The following is a 21847-nucleotide window of genomic DNA, read 5'->3' on the forward strand; positions in this document are numbered from 1 at the left end:
TTGCACTTCTACTTATACATAAAATACTAAGTATGTAAGAAAACAACAATATCCAAGCAAGAAGTAACAGAAATCAGTTCCAACAGGGTCTTTACTTTAAAGTTCCTTTATTTTGTTTCCAATTATTATTTAAGTAAGGAAAATGCTATGTACTAATTTGAGGAAAATTATAGGATATTGTAACAATTGTTTGTTTTTTCAACAGTAAAAATAAAAAAGTTACATTAAAATGACTGCCATCATGCAACGTAAGCAACGGGAAAACTGTGAGCATCTACAAATATTGTTAAGTTTCATTTACACAATGATTTTTGTTTTTTCTATCAATTTTACTTTCTCTTGCGGGCCAAATTGGATGATCCAAAGGAATGAATTTGGCCCCCGGGCCTTGAATTTGACATATGGATGGAAAAACTAAGCTAAAATATTGTTGGGGCTGCATCAGCCACTGCAATAGTTTCAAGTCAGGTTTTTCTGTAGAACATTTGTCTTTCTGTTCAGAGATTAGCAATACTATGGGACAGGATCATGACCTTGGTGCTAGTTGATGCATTTCTGTTGAATCCTCTGCTGTTTGAGATAACTGGGACTTTGTGCAGGTGTTGCTCGGGGTCAGCCCCTGTGGCTGCTTCCTCCATGGGCTCTTTCTGTAATCTACCTGCTGGTAGCTCTGCTACTACTAGCCTGTCTGCTGGTTGTGGGGCTTTATGGCAGGTTTTTCTCCAAGAAAATAGTACTTATGTGGCTAGCGTCAGCACTCTCTGCCTTTCTCACCTCTGCTCTGTTGCTGGAGCCTCTCAAAGTGAGTTCAAACATGTGGTCCAATTATCCCACTGCTCAGATCCTCTCTGGATAAGTCCTTTAATTGCATCCCTGCCTTGATCTCTCAGGTTTGCACTCAAGCTTTAATCTACACCGTCATATGGAGGCCGGTGGATCCGGAGGTGGAGGAGCAGCTGTTCCGTGAGACCACTGTGGTCAGAGGGTTTGAAGATCAAAGCGGAAAGGTTCGCCCGCTGTGTGGTTATGGGTTACTTCAGGCCAAAGAGGAAGCTCGCAAGGTTCGAGCTCTGCGGTCACTGATGAGGGTGAGAATTAGAACAGTTATAATAAAAAAATCAAACATCTGCATTTTACATTACACAAGGACAGTTGAAATGGTAGAGACTATTTCATACATCATAATATACATTGCTGATGTTTTTAAAATATTGCTATTTTTCAAATTCTCAACATTTATTATATATTTCTATCAGTTTATATACAATTTTTCTTTTTTGTTCACACACTGCAAATGTTTTTTTTATGAAATCCTATAGATTTAATATTTTTTGTGAAATATCAAAACACATTTATTTGACATTTTCTTTTTTCTAAATATATTTTTGTCTGTTTAATTTACATGTCTGATTTATTTTCTATTAATTGTTTATCATTTGTGTTGCCTCTTGCAAAACTAATTAAATCTTTAGTAATAATTTGAGCATAAATGATCATTTCCATAATTTCACTTGTTTTTCTTTTCTATTTCAGTTTCATCAAAATTATTATTATTATTATTATTATTATTATTATTATTATTATTATTATTATTATTACCCCGCAATGCTGAAATAGGACAAAGCAGGTCTGAAAATGGATGGCTCTTATTATTATTATACAAACATAAAAGAGATTCTTCTGTCTTTTCAAGTTTTTAATTTTGGTCATTTAGGTTCCTGTTTGTTTGAAATTGTCAGTTTTTATTCATACAACAATAAGCAGTTTTTAAGTCTTAAATTATGAGTGTTCTGTCTGTAAGATGTAACCTTAACTCTCTCCTATAAGCACTGTGTCTGCCAGCTGGTTTTCCTGCTGCTGGTGCTGATGGTGAATTACCAGGACAGAGTGGAGCAGAGGCAGGCCATGCTGCTGCACTCTGCTATCAAACAGCAGCTTCACACTGCACCCCCGGGGTCTCCCAATCTCACCTCGCTCAAAAAGTAAGGGCAACATTCATGCTATAACATCAATTTAAGTACATCCTGCAGACATTCAAGTAAAATTGAGGTTTTCGGATTGTATTTTAGGAAATATATACTTAATATAGCATTGTACAGTATTGATTAACCAAATTTGGAGGATGAAAGCCACTACGAGGCCAACTATTTGCTTAAACTCTGGGTCGGGGCTCCAAATAGCTTCTAGCTACTTTAGATACTGGGTCATTACATGTTATTTCAACAATAAATGTTTTGACATTTTTTCCCAATAGTTCCTTAAATATTCAATTGGCACACTGCAAACTTTTAGTTTGATCATTGCTCTAATAATATTAATTGTGGATTGATGTATTTTGAAGGAAAAACACCCCAAAAAAGAGAAAATGTAGAATATGAGAAATGTGTTCGTAATAAATATTCTTTTCATAAACAAAAGTTTTTTGATGCAATGCTTATTATATTTTTCATTAAACAATGCAAAACTGCATAATAGTTATTTTTCTTTTTAAAAGTGCGATTGAAAATGTATTTTGTGCCTTAACAATTAGATGTTAATTCATACAGTAATTGCACTGTATTTACATCAGATATTTGTTTGGACCAGTAGAGGGCGCTGGTAACCCAGTGGTCGGTTGGCATGCAGGTATTCTTGCAGTGAAGAAGAGATGCTACGCGCTAGCAGACAGAGCTAATAGAAAAACGTGACTTTAACAGATAATCACGTAATATTACAGATATTCTTTCGGTGCTAAAGGGGTAAGGAATCATTTATGAACATGTTTAAGAGTAGAAGGCGGCCAGAAAGAGAGTAGTAGGAGATTCCGCCTGCCGCCTACGCTTCTGGGCAAGAAAAGGATAAATAGATCTGCGCCATCTGCTGTTTAAAAAAAGTACTGCGATTCAATTTTCAGAGCATCGATATGAACCGTGATACCTATAAATCGATTTTTAACTGCCTTGCGATTAATCATTACATCCCTACTTTATACTATTAATTAAAATAGAGATCAGATTTTTTCTTACATTCCCACATTCAGTTATAAGCCAATAAAAATAGTAAAAAAAAAAAAAAAAAAAAAAAAAAAAGTATTTTTTCGGATCCAAGAACCAATGCATATATCTGACTAATCATTAGTGATGTGAACAGTCTATGTACAAAGCTTAAAGCTGATAAAATTACAGGAAGCTGAGGCATATGTAAAGTAGTTACTGAAGGCCTAAACATGTTTGAGCCCCTAACCATGACAAACCTTTCTCCAAATTTGAGGAGCTGGTATATCCACAAGATAAGGTGTATATCAGTTGTTGTTTTTTAATATTCTGAGAGTAAATGGAGCTGTATAACTATACCAATTTTCAGTTTCATATGTGATGTAGTTCCTAAGATATAGCTGAAAATAAAATAAAAATAAGGATGCGCAAAAATTGACACATCCCCCCCCCCTTCACTAAATTGGCCATATCTCAAAAATAATTAACCCGATCAAACTACAAATTTACAGTATGCCTATTGGATAATAAAAGAACAATTGGAAAAAAAAATGCATGGGATGTCCTGAAAATTTGTTGAAATGACATGAAGTGACTCTATAGCCAAAAGATAATTAGCAGATTAGCTTGAAATGCTCTGACCATTGTATAAATCTCCTTCTGTTTTAATGCAGCTGGTCAGATACAGAACAGTGGCTCAGGCACACTTTGTTGCCACATCTCTATCAGAACCCCAGCTTGCGTCTTTTGGGATCACCACAGTGCACGCTGCCTCACAGCAGCCTGAGTGTTGAGCTGCGTGGAAACTACAGCAGAGCAACCCAACAGCTCATCACAAAGCTGCACAAAGCAGCAGAAGCAGAGGAAACACATCAGTAAGTGGATAAGCTGTGTGTCTGTCAGACATTCACATCATTCTGGAGTCTGCCAAAAGAATAACCGTTCTTCTGGATTACATGGGACGGATGTTTACAAAAACATACATAAAGGTTTTTCTTCCTTTCTGTCTTTTTTCATCCTAGATTCAAAAGTGTGATTATAAAATACACACTGTACCACAGAGAGTCGGGCCTCTTCATTTGTGTATCAGTACAACTAGTAAAGACTCAACCATACGTCACTCCTGCTCTCAGCGTCCATCCATTCCTCATCCCTTCACCCTCATCAGGATCAGACTTTCAAATAATACTGATGGTAATGCTTTATTTTTTGTCCTTCATACATAATTCACATGATATTTGTATATATATCATCCTTCATTTTCCGTAGACTCTGTTCCCACTTCCCACTTGGGATTTTTACTGACAATAATTCTAACTATTTGAGTTACGTTGAGGTAGCAAACATCAAAACTTTGAGAGAAGATTTAAACTTTGTTTACTTTGTACCATAGGCACAGTTTGAGATTCTTACTAGAACGTCTCAAGATTCGCACCAACCACGAATGTGTGTAACATTTACCATAATGCAAAAATGATTAGTAACATCATTGACAATGTTGACTACAAAAATTTGCGTCAACGCATCAATTAATGTTGTAAATTCATAATAAAATCAGGCCAACGGCTGCTTTGTGCTTCATTTTTGCTGCAGTACCATAACATCATCTACTGGGAGCAGTGTCGCTTTATCATTAACATTGTGAAAAAGAAGAATTGCGCAACAGAAGAAGCAGCCTTGAAAGCAAGATGGTGGTCACATGACCCAAGAGCCAAAAAATTACTTTTCTAGTATTTTGAAAAGACCAACCAATGAATCAACGGTCAATGAAACAGTCATTGTGTTTTATGGCACTTATAATATTTGTATATTATGTACATTATATTAAGAATAGTATTTTTTTGAATGAATTTGGGAAAACTAATTAAACTTTTGACCACTAGAGGGGCAATGCGCCAAACTCTTCCTATGCTTTGTACATATAGCTTTCATTCCTGTAAAGCAGCTAGACACAAAACATTTTTATTAATTCATAGTATAGACCTTATTGACCAATAATCATTCAAAGATCATTTGCTTTAAAAAAAAGACGTAGAAAGTGGAAGTTTGTTGACATTTTTGTGACGGGTTTATAATAGTGTTTTTACATAATTCTGATCAAGGGGAATATAAAAATCGCTGTGAATCAAATCACTGTCCTCCTTGTCTGGAGAAAAATGAAGTAAAAACACTGTCAATGGACAGTGGAGAACAAACTTTCAAGTAGCAATTTAGAGCTTTTCCTTTTCTTTTTAAACAATGTTCGATTCATTGATTTATGGGACATACAGTTTAATTTTATCTAATAAAAATGATCTTGGGTAGCAGCTTTAGGTTTTGTCAGGTATCTTGTATCAGTTGTACAAGATAAAGTATCGTATATATTCACTAACTAATCATCTTTCAGATTCTTCTTCTCCTGTCTGCCCTCCTGATGATGTTTGGGGAGCTGTGGGCCATCATTACCCAGCGTGCTCCGTATATCAGAACTGGTCATTGCTGGTTCACACTCCTCCAGGCGTTGTTGGCACTAGCAACGGCGATCCTGCAACTGTGCTTCCTGTCTCATGCATCTTCATGTGTTTTCAAGGTGAAGGTTGAAAATGTAAAACAAACACAGTTGGAAAACGTAAGCCTTCAATTGTTACCCTAATCCCTTTCTGTGTATGGTTTATAGCTAAAGTCTCAACCAGACGTCTTTGTGAACTTCTGCACCGTCGCGCTTTTGGCACAGAGGTCCTCTGAGTGTGCCGCTCTATTGCTCACTCTACTTATTTTAAAGGTAAATACTGTAGTGTTCCCATTTTTTTGGACACCAGGCATCAATGAGCTCCTTCTCCACCTTCATCACCTTGTCTTGCAGCTGCTGGGAACCTTGCAGTTTGTGCAAAGGTGGGTGGTGATCGGCATAATCGTGAAAAAAGCCTGGAGGCAGTTGCAGGCTCTGAGTGTGCTGGTACTCCTGCTGCTGCTACTCTGCACTCACCTCGGAAACACGGTATTAAAAGAAGAAAGTGTATTTGTAGCAAATGATCGAAATGAAAAGAAGCATTTAATTGAGTGCTGTTGTTTCAGCTTTTTTCCTGCTCGGTGGATGGCTTTCTCTCGGTACATGACGCTGGTGTCTCAGTGGTGTCCATCCTGCGAGGACGGACGGTTCTCCGGAGACTGTCCAGGGCCCATCCCTTCCTGGGTCCTCTCTATGGGATACTGTTAATGGGAGGCTGTGGGTGGCTAATGACTAGACTGTGTGGAGCTCTGCTCATTCGTACTTACAGGTAATCAACAGAAAGACTCAAACATACTCGAGCGGACCCCGCGTACAATGGACTATCCGCTCTCTTCAGAGCTTACATACTCGGGCACACCCCCAAATAGTGATTTTCATTCAAATTCTACATGTCCCATGATTCTTAGCACTTCTCTGTAGTCCTTGTTCTCCTGAGACATATTTTAAAGGTGTCGCTAGCCTCTCCTCTAAGCTTGTCTTCATCTCTCCTGCTCTGATTTACCAGGCAGGTAAAATGCAGGTCGGTGTTACATTTAATGCGGGTCGATACAATGCCGAGCAGTGTTTTGTGTGACACCAACTACGCGGAGAAGTCCTCGCGGTAGTAAAATCTGAGCTTTGCATTTAATTGGCAACCAGTCCGCCCGAGTATGTTTGAGCCTTAAAGAGTACCGATGTATCCTACTCAAGTACAAGTACTGTGACTTGATCAAGAAAGTCATACATAAAATACTCAAGTATAAGTAAAAAGTAGCTTAATTAAATAGTTCTCAAAGTAAAAGTTACTTTCACCCCCCCCATGTTTATTTTTGGTAATAAATGTTGCCACGGTTCCCTTGCATACAGTAAACGTCTCTTGTAAAAACTTAAAAAGGATGAGAGCAAATCTTGCACAATTGGAACTTAATTTATTTTCCACAAAGGCATCTGTATGAAATAAAAGGTTTGTCAAAATGTAAAATTCTTTTTAAAATAAAATAACACTTCAATAAATTCAATTCAAAACTAAAAAAAAAATCACAGGCTCTAAGTGTAGCTACATTTATGAACCCTAAAACTGAGAAATTAACTTGCATTCAATGCTGTTTAGCTTGGTGCATTATGTTTAATCTGATTGCTCAATTATGATGTGGCGCATCATTTTTTGTAGTTTCACAATGTATGTTGATGATCTTAAAACAAAAAAAAATATTAATTTAAAATGTAAAACTACTGATTTAGAAATCTACTAAATACAGTAATCTGATTATCTAGTATCACTACAACTTTTTTCAGTGGTGCTTGACAAGTTTTGTCTTTAATCTTTGCGGTCCAAAGAGCAGAGAAGACTGAGAGGTTTCACTGCTCCATTGAACCCCAAGACTATGAAATGGGGGAGTTCTACATGAGGAGACTGAAGCTGTGGATGGGACTCACCAAGGCAAAACAGGTAGGAAAACGTTTACTTTACACTGGACAATCTTCATCACCAAATGATGTTCCTGACAGCGTATGCTCCTTTTCTTTTTTAGTTCAGACATCGAGTAAAGTTCGAAGGCATGGGCATCCCTCCTTCAAGGTCTTCCCAGGACTCGCACCTCTCTACGTTGTCTTCCAACCTTCCAACCTTCCACTCACCTTCTTTGTCCTCCTCAATCTCCTCTCCACGCCCTTCATCATCAGCTCTTTCGGTTACATCTGAAGATACTACAGGGTCTGAGTCTGGATTCCAAGTTCAGCCCTACCTGGACAGCCTGATGCCCTGTGTCACTGCCCTTTTGTCTCGTTTTGACAGGGTCAACCAGATAACTGAGGACATTTATGACCTGGAGGTAAAACTAGAGCATGCTCAGGCCAGGAGAAGCAAAATGTGTAAAAAGAAGGAAACAGAAGGACAAGTAGTATTGGGAGAGTTAATCTATCCGAAGAAAACGAATGACACACTAGTGTCAAGAGAGGTTAGAAAAAGGAAGATGAGTTTTCTCAGCCCCAGGTCAAGAGTCTCTCTTCCGTCTTCATTTGCTTTAATTTCCTCCATGTCACAGTCGTCTTCCGCATCACGTTGCAGCTTCCCTCGTAAGCGTAGCTCTTACTCTGAATCTGAATCTGTGCAATCCAGTGAAGCAATCTCTGAGGCTGCCAAACTCACACCTGCAGTGGGTCGATTCTATGCGGGTTCTCCCTCATTAACCCGGGTTCCCAGAAGGCGGGCGTGGCATTCTGGAAGCTCTCATTCTGCAGATGCTACTCAAAGGGCATCACAGTTCATGGGTGTTGCTTCATTCAGAAACCAAGCAGAAAACCAGGCATTAACAAATGCTCGGCCCAGAAGTGAGGAGGGAGCAAGAGGAAACATCAGTGGTGGAGTTCCAGTGAAGAGAAAGGCTTGGATCTCAGAAGAACCGGAAACTGCTTAAGTCTTCAAAATGTGATCAAACTGATGCTACTTATTTTATAAGAAACGTAATCCCTGGTTGGAAACACAAGGTTTAACTAGAAGCAGTGTTGGGAACGTTACTTTAAAAAAGTAATTAGTTATAGTTACTCACTACTTGTTCCAAAAAGTAACGGAGTTAGTAACTGAATTACTCTATAATAAAAGTAACTCATTACCAAGGAAAGTAGCGATTTGCGTTACTGTTAAAAAAAAAAAAAAAGTTGCTATATGTCAAAAAATTCAGATTTTTTAGATGCGTGTGTCGTTGTGAGGTGTTTCATTAAATATGAGTTGCTTACAACGGATGTCGACGAAGTCTTCACTCCTGGATATAATGTACACTTCACATGCACGTTCTTGCCTTTGACCATAATTAATTTAAAGTAGCGTTTGTATCGCCACCTTAAAAATGACAGCTTTTCATCAGACTGCTCCACGCTCACCATCTCTGCTGCTTCATCAAATCTGTAGAGTGTGTGTCACGTGTGCTGGCACGTCGCCTTAGCCAATCGTCATCGCTCACCTTGTTTTTAACCCGCCTCCTCTTGCTGGCATGTGTAAAAACACTGGCTCTGATTGGCTACCATGAAACATGACGCCGCCTAAGCCAATCATAATCGCTCACCTTGTTTTTAATCCGCCTCCTCACAACAACTGAGTAAGAAGCCGGGGATGCTTTCGGATAAGTTTATTCAATACATGTAACGTTCAGTAACGATAACACCGTTGTAATGGCGTAAAAAGTAATTAGTTAGATTACCCTGTTGCTGAAAAACAAACGCCGTTACCTAATGCCGTTACTCCAAACACTGACTAGAAGTGCTTAATTTGCTCAGTACTAATTTAATAAACTGTCCTCCATGATAAATGGCAGATTGAACAATTAATTGCTCCAAAACAAGTTAAATGAACATTTTTTGTAATTAGTGCCTTGAGATGACTTTGTGTAGCATTTGATGCTGTATAAATAAAGTTGAATTAAATACAAATCAAAACAGTTTGACGCGGTCTATATTTTGTGTCTGACTTGAAACTCATTTTAAATGTGTTTGTGTAATTTCTTTTTTTTTAATTTGCATAAATCATCTAAAAATATTTATGTCAAAATTAGAAACGCAGACACACACACACACACACGCAGAGTTTGTCAAACTTTGTCACTCTTCAGGGGAAAGTATGTACAGACTGAGGAAGTTTTTAATAGAGCCATCATCTCACAGCATCCATAGCCCTGCTCTGTGCTGCAGAGACCACACAACAAACGCTTTCTTACCGGCTCTGGCTCCAGCCCCTCCTCCTATGGAACCCCGTTGCTCATGACAGACGCAAACTGTTTTTTTTTTCTTTTTTACATTGGGGCTACTGGGAAACGTATTGTGTTGCCATGTTGAGTGAATAAATAAACGAAACTGAGAAGTAACTTTGTGTAAGCCATTGATTTTAATGTACCTGTAATCCGATTGCTAACCATTTAAACAGTAACGGATTACGCTCATATTTTGTAATATGATTACGTAAAGCAGAGTTTGAGATTTTTGCTCGATAAATGTGCTTTAATATGAGAGATGCACTTTAACATGGAGGGATAGACATGCTGGCAATTGTAAATCACTAAGTTAGACAACAGGTGGGATAGAATAAAAGGAACCATATGGATTAAAAGCTTTTAAAAGTTGCGGGGGAGGAGGGCGAGTAGATTGCCACAACACCGCTTTATATCCAGACAAGTGTGCCCTCAACGCGAGGTTTGCTCATTCTCTGTTCCAGTCAGCTTGTTTTCTTGGTGCATCACTACAAACAACAGACTAATAAAACTACGGAGTGCCCGCGGTGTCCGCCATGTTGTAAACAAAAAAAGCTCTGAGCTGGTACGGGAAGAGGCAGGGTCAAATGTCATCAGCTACAGTGGTCCTTTAAAACTTTTTTTAGTTCATTTTATTTTGTGAACCTTTGAATTTTATATCACCATTTTTATCATTTCCTAGTCACTGTGTTTTTGGCACTTAAATATTTGAATATAATGTAAATGATTGTTATGACCCCCTCTAGGATGTCATGTCAAGGCTTGAGGGGCCGCAACATAAACAAGACGCCACACACTAATCAAAGGTTTATCAAAAGTATTAATTAACAAAATCCTAAAAGTAGCAACAGAACAAACTAAAAGGGACTGGAGACCCTGGCCAAACTGAACAAAAGTTGGGAGGACACTGGGCCAACCCTAAACAGGGCCGTCGTCCCAGCGTTCACCTTCTAAACTACAAAAACATACAAAAGACTAAAACTACCTAAAGACAAAAACGGGACTACCAGAAATCTCTAGTCCAAACTAAAATAACAAACATCTCCAGTGGGGAGGTGAAGAACTCTCCTTACGTCTGCTGCTGGTCAGTTGTTGTGCCCCCCTCCTTCTGGTCCTCTCAGCCCTTTATACAGCTCCTCCTCCCTCTCCTCCCTGATAGCTGATATGAGTCAGGTGTGTTAGGAGAGAGGAAGAAGGGCAGGCTGACAGGCCTTGAGGCATCAGCCGTAACAATGATATTAAGAAATACATTTTTTCGAATGAATTTGGGAAAACTTATATGAAAACTTTTGATCACGAAGGGGGGCAATGCCCCCCCCCCGCAAACTCTGCGTATGGCTACATGTAATCCGTTACTCCCCAACACAGAGTACATTATTGTTGTTTTTGTTCAACATTGATAGTACACGGTTGAAAATGTAGTCGGAAAACAAGGCAGCTTATTATAATTTTTATTATTTGTAAACTGAAACTGCGTCATACCACAGCAGTGCAGGTGGTAGAACCTGAATAACAGCAAATTCAGGTTTTACAGGTCTACCTCGGTGCTGTACGACTCAAAGGCAACGTGGATACTGCAGCTAAAGGAGCTTACATTGACACAGTATGTGTTTGTTCTGTAACTTTTTAGCCCAATGCTGGAGCTTCACTATTTCCTAATAGCTGAATATGTCAATGTTATGATGTTAATGTGTTGTTTAGGATAAAACATGAATTCAGGAAACGCCAATGAAGGAGAAGCCATCTTGAATACTGACTGGATGTCGCAACTACCGACGGAGCTTCATTCCCTTCCTCTCTTTGAACTGGCTTTACCAGGTACGCACTTCATAGAGGTTTTTTTTTTTTTTTTTTTACACACATTTATAATACAACAAAGTTGAAGAGCTGGATTCCACTCACCAATTTACTCATCTGTACTGAATAGGAAGCCATGACTCCATGAGTTACGATCTGGACATAAACTCCTCAATAATCGAGCCTGATGGACTGAAAAAATTCAGCAAGATTTATTGTGTGCGTAAAATAATTAAAAGCTGGGCGATTACTCAGGTGAGGAGAGTTAGTATGTTTATTTCAGCAAAAATCAAAGTTTTTGAATAGTTTTGCCTTATATCACAGGAGGAGCCCATCACAAAGCAGCTTGATGCAGGGGCTCGCTACTTCGACCTAAGAATTGCCCGGAAGCCAAAAGATCCAATCCCCACTCGGCTTTACTTTTACCATGGGCTGTACACGCGCACAGACGTAGAGGTAAGAGACTCTGCTCTATAGTACAGCATTCTATAATCAACACAAAGGGAAAAACTAGAAATGGGAACATGGAAAGACGAGGAAACTGAACCTTTGTTTCTTGCCAAAAAGTGCATCAGGTCAAAGCCTTAACATGAAATGAAGAAAAAATTTAAATTGAGTTGTTGAATTAAGGAGCATCACTTTTATCAGTAAAATCTGACAACAATGTGTGTGTTCATGTTTGTGTCATGTTTACCCAAGTAATCAACAAACTGATTATTTAAAACGTCATGATAGTGAATTGAAATAATTGTATTTCTTCAGGATGTATTGTTCATGTGGATCTTGATGGGTCCTTTCTTTCTTACTATGGACTCTATATTTTGTTAAGCGCTTTGACATGACTTTGTTGTAATTTGCGCTATATAAATAAAGTTGAATTGAATTATTCACGCCGACGCATCGTAGAGAGTTTAAAATGCGCTAGGATGTGTTTTCCTCCAACACACAAACAAAGTTTAGAGCGGATCCAACAGGTGAATTCTAGAGAGGTTGTTTCTGCCGGTTTTGGAGCGTTTCCAATCGAAGCTGAGAGCAATTCAGAAGTATCGTCGTTGTGGGTGGTTAGTAGAGCTGGCGAAAGCACAAAATAGGGCATTTAATCCACCAAAACCACGGCAACTTATTGCTGCTCCATTGTTGAATGCTGTGAAAGAATAAACAAAAAAGGCAGAAGTTTCTGAGCACTATTAAGCCAAACTCAGGTGATAAAATTATCACCTGTCCTCCTCCCATTCGAATCGAGTCTGGAACTAAACAGCGGATCGAGTCCGGAACTAAACGGCTCTGCTGCGTTACGTCACCGCCATTGATAGGTTTCCACTTCAGTCTATGTGTTCATTTCCACCGGGTCCGCTGCGGTGCGTGTCTGCTCCTTCCCAGTTGCGGTAGTCCGGTGCCCTCCACCAGATATACGCAGGGCTAAAAACGTCATAATGTGTAAAAACAAAATCACATTCACTGTATTGCTTCCTCTCATACTGTAACTGCAGCAACTTTGATTTAGTTCATGTTTTATTGGTGCAGTTTTATCTCTTCTCTGTTGGCTGTTGCTAAAAAATGTAGCTATGACAAATCCAGAGAGTCCAACCTTCTTGTACTCCTTCATTAGGAACACTGAGCTGTTTATCTGTTCATTGTTGCGTTTAGAACACATACAGTTAACTGCGTTCTCGCGCAAATATATAAATATCGTGAGAACTGCTCTGTCTCGTGACGTCACAGTCGTCCAACCGGAGCGCACCGTGGCGCACTCAAAACGCAACCGGTGGGGATTACCGGATGGCGGGACAGCGGGGAAAAAACGGATCGGTGCCGTGGTGCGGCGGAGACGTATCCAGTGGAAACCCCCGGTAAGAAACCACCATAAGGCAACCAAAGTTTTTGGGTGAATTTTTGCCATCCACAGGTGCCAGTATTTGACAATAAATTATACATTCATTTTTTCTACAGTGTACCATAATGTCGTCTACGATGTCACTGTAATTTAAACTGGTGAAATACTGGCAACAGCAGCTGCCAGTATTTTTCCATCAATTCTCCAAACTTTTTTTTTTTACAGTGCAGATAATAAGCAAATAGTTTTCTGTGTCGTTGTGTTCAGACTGCTCTCAGGAACATCAACGACTGGGCTTCAATGCATCCAAAGGAGATCCTTATCCTGTCCTTTTCCCACTTTGAAGGCTTTGACAGTCAGATTAAAGGGAAACTCCATGACCATCTTATCAGCTTCATCAAGACCCTGTTTGGAACCAAGCTCGTCAATACATCAGTAAAGCCTGCCTCTTCTCACTTATGTTTCTTAACATCTCAAGACATAATAGACCTCATCAAATAGCACTCTTCCCATAACTGAGTATGTTTGATGATTCTAGAGCTCACTGACCTTGAAAAGCTGCTGGGATCAGAATAAAAATGTCATAGTTTCATATGATTACCCAACAAGCCAACATCCGGAGATATGGGGTAAAATACCATACTACTATGGTGATAGCATGGACCCCATTAAAGTTGAATCAAGACTGGATCAAGCACTGCAGAAGGAAAGACCATCTAAATGTAAGTTTACAGCAAAACCTCAATGGTTCTTCTTCTTCTTCCAATTTTTTTTGAAAATTAACTAATCAACCAAATGTGGTACAGATTTCCAACTTTCAGCAAGATTATAAAGTCCATCAATTATTAAACCTTTCTCCTCCCACATTGTTTGCTTATTTGACGCCAATCCTGCTAGAGCACATCTTCAATCTCTTCTCTACACAAAAGATTCACATGAAATTTAGATTTATCAAAAATTGATAATAATTTATGATCAAAATGTTTGTCTATAAACTGTGTTGTAAACCAGGGGTTCTCAACTGGTCTAACCCTGGGACCCACATTTTTCCACAGTCATTTAGTGGCGACCCACTTTAGAATTCAACCAACCAAATTTAATTTTAGAAAAATATTTTTTAAATCATAAATCTATATACTTTCCTGTGCAACATGCAGTTCACACCATGCCTGCCAAAAAAAAGTTTCTTTCAAAATAAAAGGCAAATCCAACATGAAAGACATTAAGTATTTATGTACTTTTGACCCACTCAATATAGGTCCACGACCCACTTTTGGGTCCCAACCCACCAGTTGAGAATTGCTGTTGTAAACTTTACTTGCAAAATACATGTTCAATATTAATTAAAAAATTACTAAATGTTTGAGTCATTGTAGGTAATTTTTGGAAACTATATATGTATTTTACTTTTTTTTTTTTTTTTTAAACAGTATTTTAAATTTCACTCTCCTGTGAACAATTTAAGTCAATGCAAAAATTGCATTTTTAAAGATCAGTTTTTCAACTTATGCAGCCAATAAATAATTGTTCAAAACGAATGGGCAACATGTCCATGCTGTTCAGATGCAATATGTGTATCTTCGGACTTTTGTCTTGATAAATGAATACATTTGAAATCTGCCTTTAAACGCTAACAGCTGCAGTCTTGTTTTGCCCAAAATTGCCTGACCCCCGACTGTTGCTGCGCAGCAGCTATAAGACTGTTCTTTCATTGAAAACTTGAGATGAAGTTTATTTCAGTGTAAACATCTTCTTGCTATTTAAAAAGTCAAAGTAAAATACATAATCATGAAGTGAATTTACCCCACAGGGTTCTTTGTTTGCGGCTTGAACCTCACACTTCCAGGTGACAGCAGAGCACTGAAGTACATCCTTCGCCCTTTTGACAACCTCCCCAGCGTTACACACAGGAGTTTACCAAAGCTGCTGGAGTGGCTGAAACAGGAATCCAGAAAGACATCCGTGAACATCGTGGCCTCGGACTTGGTTACCGCCGATAACTTTGTCCCTACAATTATTGAATTCAACATGAAACATGTATTAGAACAACATGTGTCATTTTAAAACCGTTTGTGTGTCAGTGTTAACTTTGACAGCATATTTTGATTCGGTTTTAGTCACAGTCTTTTGACCAAAATGCAACATAGCTTTAGTCAAATTTAGGTCATCAGGACTATTCCAGTTATAGTTTAGTTTAGGGATGGACCGATATGGATTTTTTTCCATTAGCCTTAGCCGATGACCGATACGAACTGACAATTTTTTTGAGCCGATATTTGGAGCCGATATTACGCACTCAATCAATCATTAAAAATTCACAATGATAACAAATGGTACGAGTCTCAATTTTTTTTAAAAAGGAACATTTATTGAAATTAACAAAGGTGAGGTAGAACAACACCAAATACAAAATATTTAACAAATATTAAAAACAAGAACAAGTAATACATATTTCTGCTCTCTCTGTAAATAATGCGGATCGGTGAACGCATCAGCCCGCATCAGCCGATGTCGATACACGTAAAAAACGCAAAAATCGGCCGGCCGATGTATCGGTCTGTCACTAGTTTAGTTTTAGTCAATTAAATGACATTAAAATTAAAAAAAAAAAAAAAAACAAAAAAAAAAACAGATTCAAATACATGTATTAACCTGATATGGGATGGTATTAATGTTTGTAAATACACACAGATTTGATGTGATCAATACATGAGAACAAATTATCACATGAGTTCTGATTGGATTATATTATAGTTTAGTATATATTAGTTAAATAAAACATCAATATATTTTGATATACCTTACATGTATTTTTTTCAGTAGTCAGTCTAGTTATTGTCACTTTAAAAATGTAGATGTTTTTTTTTTCTCAATAAAATGAAATTAACATTGTGGTGTGTGTTTTTTGAAAATGTTTATCCTTCTCTTTCCTGTGAAATTGCTAACCTTGTAAAAAAAATGATTAAGTTTGAATATAATTAAAGTAACTGAATTATTTTTTTTCATTTAGATACAAATGTGTACATTATTTTGTGCGGTTACTTGTTTGTAGCGCCACCGTGCGTAAATATGCTGGTATTGTAGCTGTCGATGCATGCATTGCCTTGAAGTTTGGGCTGCTCAGACAACAAAGTAGCCCACGTTGTGCTGCTATTCATTGAATTGGATTAGAATGCTAAGACTGGCAGCATGGCACCGGTCCCTGTCCACAAATAACCACCTGAAGTTTGCGCGTTGTCCATTGGCGGCTGTTTGGAGATTCATCGTCAGTCCTAAGCGGAGCTCTGAGAGCCACAGTCGGCAGTTAGGACTCCTTTCGGACAGGTTACTACTGCGTCCTCACCCACAGCCGGCCCTAGTCCTCAGGTAAAGCCCACACGACTAGCATGAAGCTAATGCTAACTGTTATTGTTTACATTACACACCTGACGTAACGACCGCAGCAGTGACGCTGTGTGTGTGTGTTTCCGAAGCTGCACCAAATTCCTATTAAAATCATGACGTGTTAGACGGTATCCACAGTTTGACACATTCCTGAGATGTTATTACTTAAAAAGATCTACTGTCAAAGTTAAAAACACCCTCTATTACACTTCGGCTTGTTTATCAAATACATTTGATTGTACTTCGTTCTAATATTCTACCAATCTTTTAAATTGGGTTCAATGCTAACAGCGGTCCGGAGGCTAATAGTGAAAGTTAGCTTCTGAACTCCACGTAAAAAATGGAAAATAATGAAATGACGTGCTTTGTATGTAACAAATATTATACCCGAAACTAAATATAAGGCTTATTCTAACGTAATTTAATCGCGTCATGATAATTCGGGCAACAATTTTTGATTAAATGTTCGATTTATGAAAATTGAGTAGAATTTAAACGGAGCCTGGCATTGGGTGTTCTGAGCCTGCCACATATGATCATTTAGCATTAGTCTATTCTTTTCTAAACTGGTTATAATTCCTGAGGTGTTTTGCAAACAAACTTTTTTTTAATTTTTTTTTAATGTTAATCAGTTTAATGTAATTAATGATAGGTTTATTAAAAGCTACTTGTCATGTTGACATAAAGATCAAATAATTTACAACATTTTAGAAATAAAGGGATAATTATAATATTGGTTTTATAACTGTATTAAGAAGTAAAAATAAAATGTCAATGAGGCTTATGGTACCTGCAAAACATTTTACGATAATAACAAACCTGTGTAGGTAATTTCCATTACTGTGGATGTTTTAAATCACAGGTTTTCAACTGGTGGGTCATGGTCGTTCATGGACCCCTTAACGGGCAGCCCGTGGGCCACATACACACAATTTTGTGCAGGCCTCAAAAGTAAATGCAAAATTACAAAAAAAATCCCTCGACAACAAAAGTACACAAAATGTAATGTAACATGACAGAGACATTTATAAAAGTATTACAAAATGACAACAAATATGCATAAAATGACTAAAATTATTACATTACAAAAAATATATATATATATATGAATTACTTCAAATACAGAAAATGACAACAGAAATACTCAAAATGACTTCCAAAACACTCAAAACGACAAAAAATGCTCAAAACAGCAGCAAAAATTAACAAAAAAAGACCACAAAATACAATTAAATTGCACAACAAACACACAAAATGACCACAAAAAAAAAAAAAAAAAAAAAAAACCCTTTGTTTTTTGACATGAATTTGTGGCCCTTAGGTCACATTTTTTTGGCCCCTATTGTCATAAGAGTGGCCCACCTCTACGTTATTGGGTCACAGGTCTTTGACTGAAATGGTCCTATCATGTATTTTCTTTTCTTAGTAAATTAGTTATGCAGCACCTTAGGGATGTCCCGATCAGGTTTTTTTTGCCCCCGAGAATTGGCAGATACTGAGTCCTGATCCTATACTTTTATAATACGTTAAAAAGATATTGAAAAGCAAAGAAAACAGATCCAGGATGTCTCTTATTTATTTTATTCACCTTATTTTAACATTCAAGCTTCAGCAATCAAGCAATAAATTAAATACGATTTTCACTTTGGACTTTAGTGCCAGATTAAATAATATTAAATAAAATTGTCTAATATAAAAATGAATAGTGCCTCATCTTAAAATACCCAACAAGTATATTAACAACTAAGAAAATAAAAGTGCCACAGTGCTGTAAAGTAAGGCCAGTAACTGCACTTTAATGCTAACTCTCCTCATTTAGTTTCACAGATTGAAATTTATATTTTTCTTGATGAAAAGTATCCCAACTTAATTTTGTTGGCATTGCAGGTGCAGAGCATGTAACGTATTAGCTGCTTACTAAATAAAGTGTGTGATGTCTGCAGATAGAGGTTGATTTAGAACACAGCTGCACGTCCTGCTGTAGGCGCTTGACATAGGAAATACTGCAGTAGATTGACTTAGGATGGTCTATTCCAGGGGCGTCAAACTCAGTTCAGTTCAGGGGCCAAATACGGAGCAGTTTGAACTCTTGTGGGCCACAGATTTTATGCATGAAAACGAGTATTTGCAACATTATTGTGCCCTAGTTTGCACTTCTACGTGAAATACAAAATATGTAAGAAACCGACAATATTCTAGCAATAAGTGATAAATAGCAGACCCAACAGTATATTCACTTTAAATTTCCAAGATCCTGTGAGCAATTACCATTTAATTAAGGGAAATGTTATGGAATAATTGGAGAAAAAAATGAAAGATTTTGTAAGAATTTTGAGTTTTTTCAACACTAAATATGACTGCAATCACGTGGCACTATGAGTGTTGAGCTTCATTTACACAATAATTCATATTTCCTCTATAATTTTTACTTTCTCCTTCGGGCTGGATTTGAGTTTGACACATGTGGTCTATTCTCACACACAAACATACACGCGCACACGCAAATCACACAAACACTGGCGCGAGCGCGCGCACACTAGCGTACATTCAATACAGAACAAATGTGGTGGGGATTTACCTGCTGTTGAACTCCTTTATTCACAAACGTGTGAGAACCAGGGTCTAACTCTCCACCTCCGCTCTGCATCAACTTGTTCTGCTGACCAAACGACAGACAGGGCTCCTCTTTTTGACGCAACTTCTTCTGTGTCATCATGTTCTACTAGTTCTGCAGCTTCAGAGCTTTCTTATCCATTTAACCATGGTAACCAGAGCGCTACTGTTTACCTTCACAGTGCAACATTGAAAAGGTTCCGGCCTGACGCGGCGCAGCGTAACGTTGTGTAATCAATATACCGGTACGACGGTATATTAAAAATGTACATCATAACAAAAATATATACCGGTATTTGATATGAACCGATATACCGCCCACCGCTATAATGATAATAAATATACATATATATCCGAGTCCCGATCGGGAGATAACGTCCGATTGTGATCGCGTCTGAAACCACGTGATCGGGCTATTTCCGATCACGTGCTCGGATCGGGCCAAACGTGGTATCAACGGAAAGGTCTGGCCTTCCCGAGTCCAAAGATGTGCTTGGTTTTCGGATAGAGTCTGAAATGGACCCGCTGGAGGTACCGGAATGTCGGTGTTTTCCATCTGTCACTGTCAATCCGCCTTGAATACGGAGTATTTTATTTTGAAAATAATTCCCCCTCCGTTTCCGTTGAGTTCGCGCAACACTTTTACAAATGACCACAACACGTTTACAAAAGGTCAAAACAAATGAACAAATATGGAAACACTTTGTAAATCTGTCTCAACATTTGTAAAAGTGTTCGGCTATTTGTATTTGTTTTTTTGTTTTTTTTAATAATTATGAATATTTGTTTTCAAAATTGTAAATTTATTGTGGCAGTGTGGAAGTTTGGCAATAATTTGTAAATGTGTTGTGGTATTTGTAAATGTGTTTTGCGCTTCTCAGCCACCGTATAAATTCATTTAATATACTGTATGTTAAGTTATTTAGTTTGTTCTGTTATTTTTCTCGCTCTCTCTTTTTTTTTTTTTTTTTTTTTTTAAATCAAGCTGATTGGGTGTGGACCATTTATTTTAATGCTGCCATATTGAGTTAATGTGTATTTCCTCAGCTTTGTTAACAACTGGAGGTTGTAACGTTAGTGGAAATCCACTGATCTCGAGACATGTAGGTAAAGAATCAAACATAAGTTGATATGTTTTTTTTTTTTTTTTTATTAAATAAAACATGATGAGAGAAAGAATTGTCTGGAAAAAAAAAGATCAAAACAATTGAAATGAAGGAATCATACATGAACACATGCTCAAATGTACAGTATGTTCATACATGTCATTAAAAGGACCAAGGCAGAGCCGTATCGAGAAAGAGTTGCGACAACTCTGTTCACGCCAATGGTTACCATTGTAGCGCATTGAAGCTACAGCAGATGAGACAGTTTGTGATGCACTTTTGAACTTTAAGACGTTTAAATAATCAAATTGAATGTTATTATTATTATTATTATTGTCAGCATATCTTAACCCATTAATGTGTGGTGTTTCTTAATGACCCCTTTTTTAAAGAAAATTAAAAGCAATACATACTGTATACAATACATATTAACAATTTTTTTAACCATATTAATGTTGGCCTTAACTACGTCAAAAAAGCAGATAAGCTAGCTTCTACAGTGAGGAATACAGATATTAAAAAACACAAAATTCAGAACAGAAAGGTGCATTTCAGTTCATGGTGTCGGAATATGGAACAATCTAAATAATGACATCAATTATTAAGCTCCCTTAAATAAACAGACAACTTGACTCGAAGAAATTCACAAAATAACAACAAAAACAGAAAATACCACATAAACAGACGAAATGACTCACAATTAAAAGGAAATTCAAAGCAATACATGCTGTATATAATACATATTGCCACATTTTTTAACCAAATTAATGTTGGCCTTACACTACGTCAAAATGCAGATAAGCTAGCTGTTTACACTAATCATTATACAAATTTACATTAGGGGGAAAAAAAAACTATTTATGGAACTACATAAACATATATTGTATATACACATACATATGACGGTGTACTGTATAAATATTGTCAATCAATGCAGTTATGGACAACAAATGACCAAAATCCCAGTTATGTCACTAGGATCAATGATTGAATTGCCCATCACTAACTTCCAGGACAAAATTCAGTTTTCCATGAATCACGTGACGGTCAAGCATTTTGGAGTTCCGTTGTCGCAAATCTCTCTCTATACGCTCTGGACCAAGTGAAGGCCTGGGTGTAGAATATACATATATAAATATATTCTGTTTGTATCCAGACCATCAGTGTTGATGAGCCATGGCATCAGGGGGTGAAGGTTCATCTCCTCACAAACACACCAACAGGTTAGCCAAGGAGAGGTCGCCCTACCTGCTCCAAACACGCACACAACCCTGTAGACTGGTACGTGTTCGTATAATATAGAAATATATACTGTACCCATAAGTTTCCAAAGGTGTTTCTTACTCACGCTGATGTCATGATTTTCAGGTTTCCATGGGGACAGGAGGCATTTGACAAAGCAAAAAACGAAGACAAACCTATTTTTTTATCAG

The 21847-nt window shown here is 37.7% G+C and overlaps 2 protein-coding genes and 2 long non-coding RNA genes across 5 annotated transcripts in view; 3 read left to right on the forward strand and 1 right to left on the reverse strand.

Moving 5' to 3' along the window:
• pkd1b (polycystic kidney disease 1b) overlaps positions 1 to 8434 on the forward strand; it is a 31391-nt gene extending 22957 nt beyond the window's left edge. The window contains exons 31-41 of the mRNA XM_028475729.1: positions 600 to 802; positions 891 to 1088; positions 1828 to 1982; positions 3647 to 3847; positions 3995 to 4166; positions 5359 to 5541; positions 5629 to 5733; positions 5815 to 5949; positions 6027 to 6229; positions 7279 to 7390; positions 7473 to 8434. Coding sequence (XP_028331530.1) covers positions 600 to 802; positions 891 to 1088; positions 1828 to 1982; positions 3647 to 3847; positions 3995 to 4166; positions 5359 to 5541; positions 5629 to 5733; positions 5815 to 5949; positions 6027 to 6229; positions 7279 to 7390; positions 7473 to 8357 — 2552 coding nt within the window. The 3' untranslated portion in view covers positions 8358 to 8434. The remainder of the gene's footprint in view (positions 1 to 599; positions 803 to 890; positions 1089 to 1827; positions 1983 to 3646; positions 3848 to 3994; positions 4167 to 5358; positions 5542 to 5628; positions 5734 to 5814; positions 5950 to 6026; positions 6230 to 7278; positions 7391 to 7472) is intronic.
• On the reverse strand, positions 388 to 16716 carry LOC114481196 (uncharacterized). Its single transcript, XR_003676217.1, has 3 exons — positions 16532 to 16716; positions 15115 to 15246; positions 388 to 1079 (listed from the first exon to the last, which is right to left on the reverse strand). It is a non-coding gene; the product is annotated as an uncharacterized LOC114481196 (long non-coding RNA).
• LOC114481192 (PI-PLC X domain-containing protein 1-like) lies at positions 11160 to 15836 on the forward strand. 2 transcript variants are annotated; one of them, XM_028475752.1, is made up of 7 exons: positions 11160 to 11283; positions 11382 to 11498; positions 11608 to 11732; positions 11802 to 11933; positions 13579 to 13746; positions 13850 to 14033; positions 15122 to 15836. In XM_028475752.1, the coding sequence occupies exons 2-7, from the start codon at positions 11390 to 11392 to the stop codon at positions 15373 to 15375; spliced, it is 972 nt and encodes a 323-aa protein (XP_028331553.1). In that variant the 5' UTR covers positions 11160 to 11283; positions 11382 to 11389; the 3' UTR covers positions 15376 to 15836. The 2 variants fall into 2 exon arrangements, with proteins under 2 accessions (XP_028331553.1, XP_028331554.1); XM_028475753.1 differs by lacking the exon at positions 11160 to 11283 and having other exon boundaries at positions 11300 to 11498.
• Positions 16381 to 21847, forward strand: LOC114481195 (uncharacterized). The gene is made up of 3 exons (XR_003676216.1): positions 16381 to 16677; positions 21571 to 21695; positions 21783 to 21847. It is a non-coding gene; the product is annotated as an uncharacterized LOC114481195 (long non-coding RNA).

Source organism: Gouania willdenowi, chromosome 19 (genome assembly GCF_900634775.1).
Source record: "Gouania willdenowi chromosome 19, fGouWil2.1, whole genome shotgun sequence".
Classification (NCBI taxonomy): domain Eukaryota; kingdom Metazoa; phylum Chordata; class Actinopteri; order Blenniiformes; family Gobiesocidae; genus Gouania; species Gouania willdenowi.

Excerpts from the sequence above, each read along its gene's own strand:
- LOC114481192 (XM_028475752.1), top strand. The coding sequence starts at position 11,390 with ATGAATTCAGGAAACGCCAATGAAGGAGAAGCCATCTTGAATACTGAC. Across the intron at positions 11,934-13,578 it reads ACACGCGCACAGACGTAGAG|ACTGCTCTCAGGAACATCAA; the intron begins GTAAGAGACTCT and ends CGTTGTGTTCAG. Across the intron at positions 14,034-15,121 it reads GAAGGAAAGACCATCTAAAT|GGTTCTTTGTTTGCGGCTTG; the intron begins GTAAGTTTACAG and ends TTTACCCCACAG.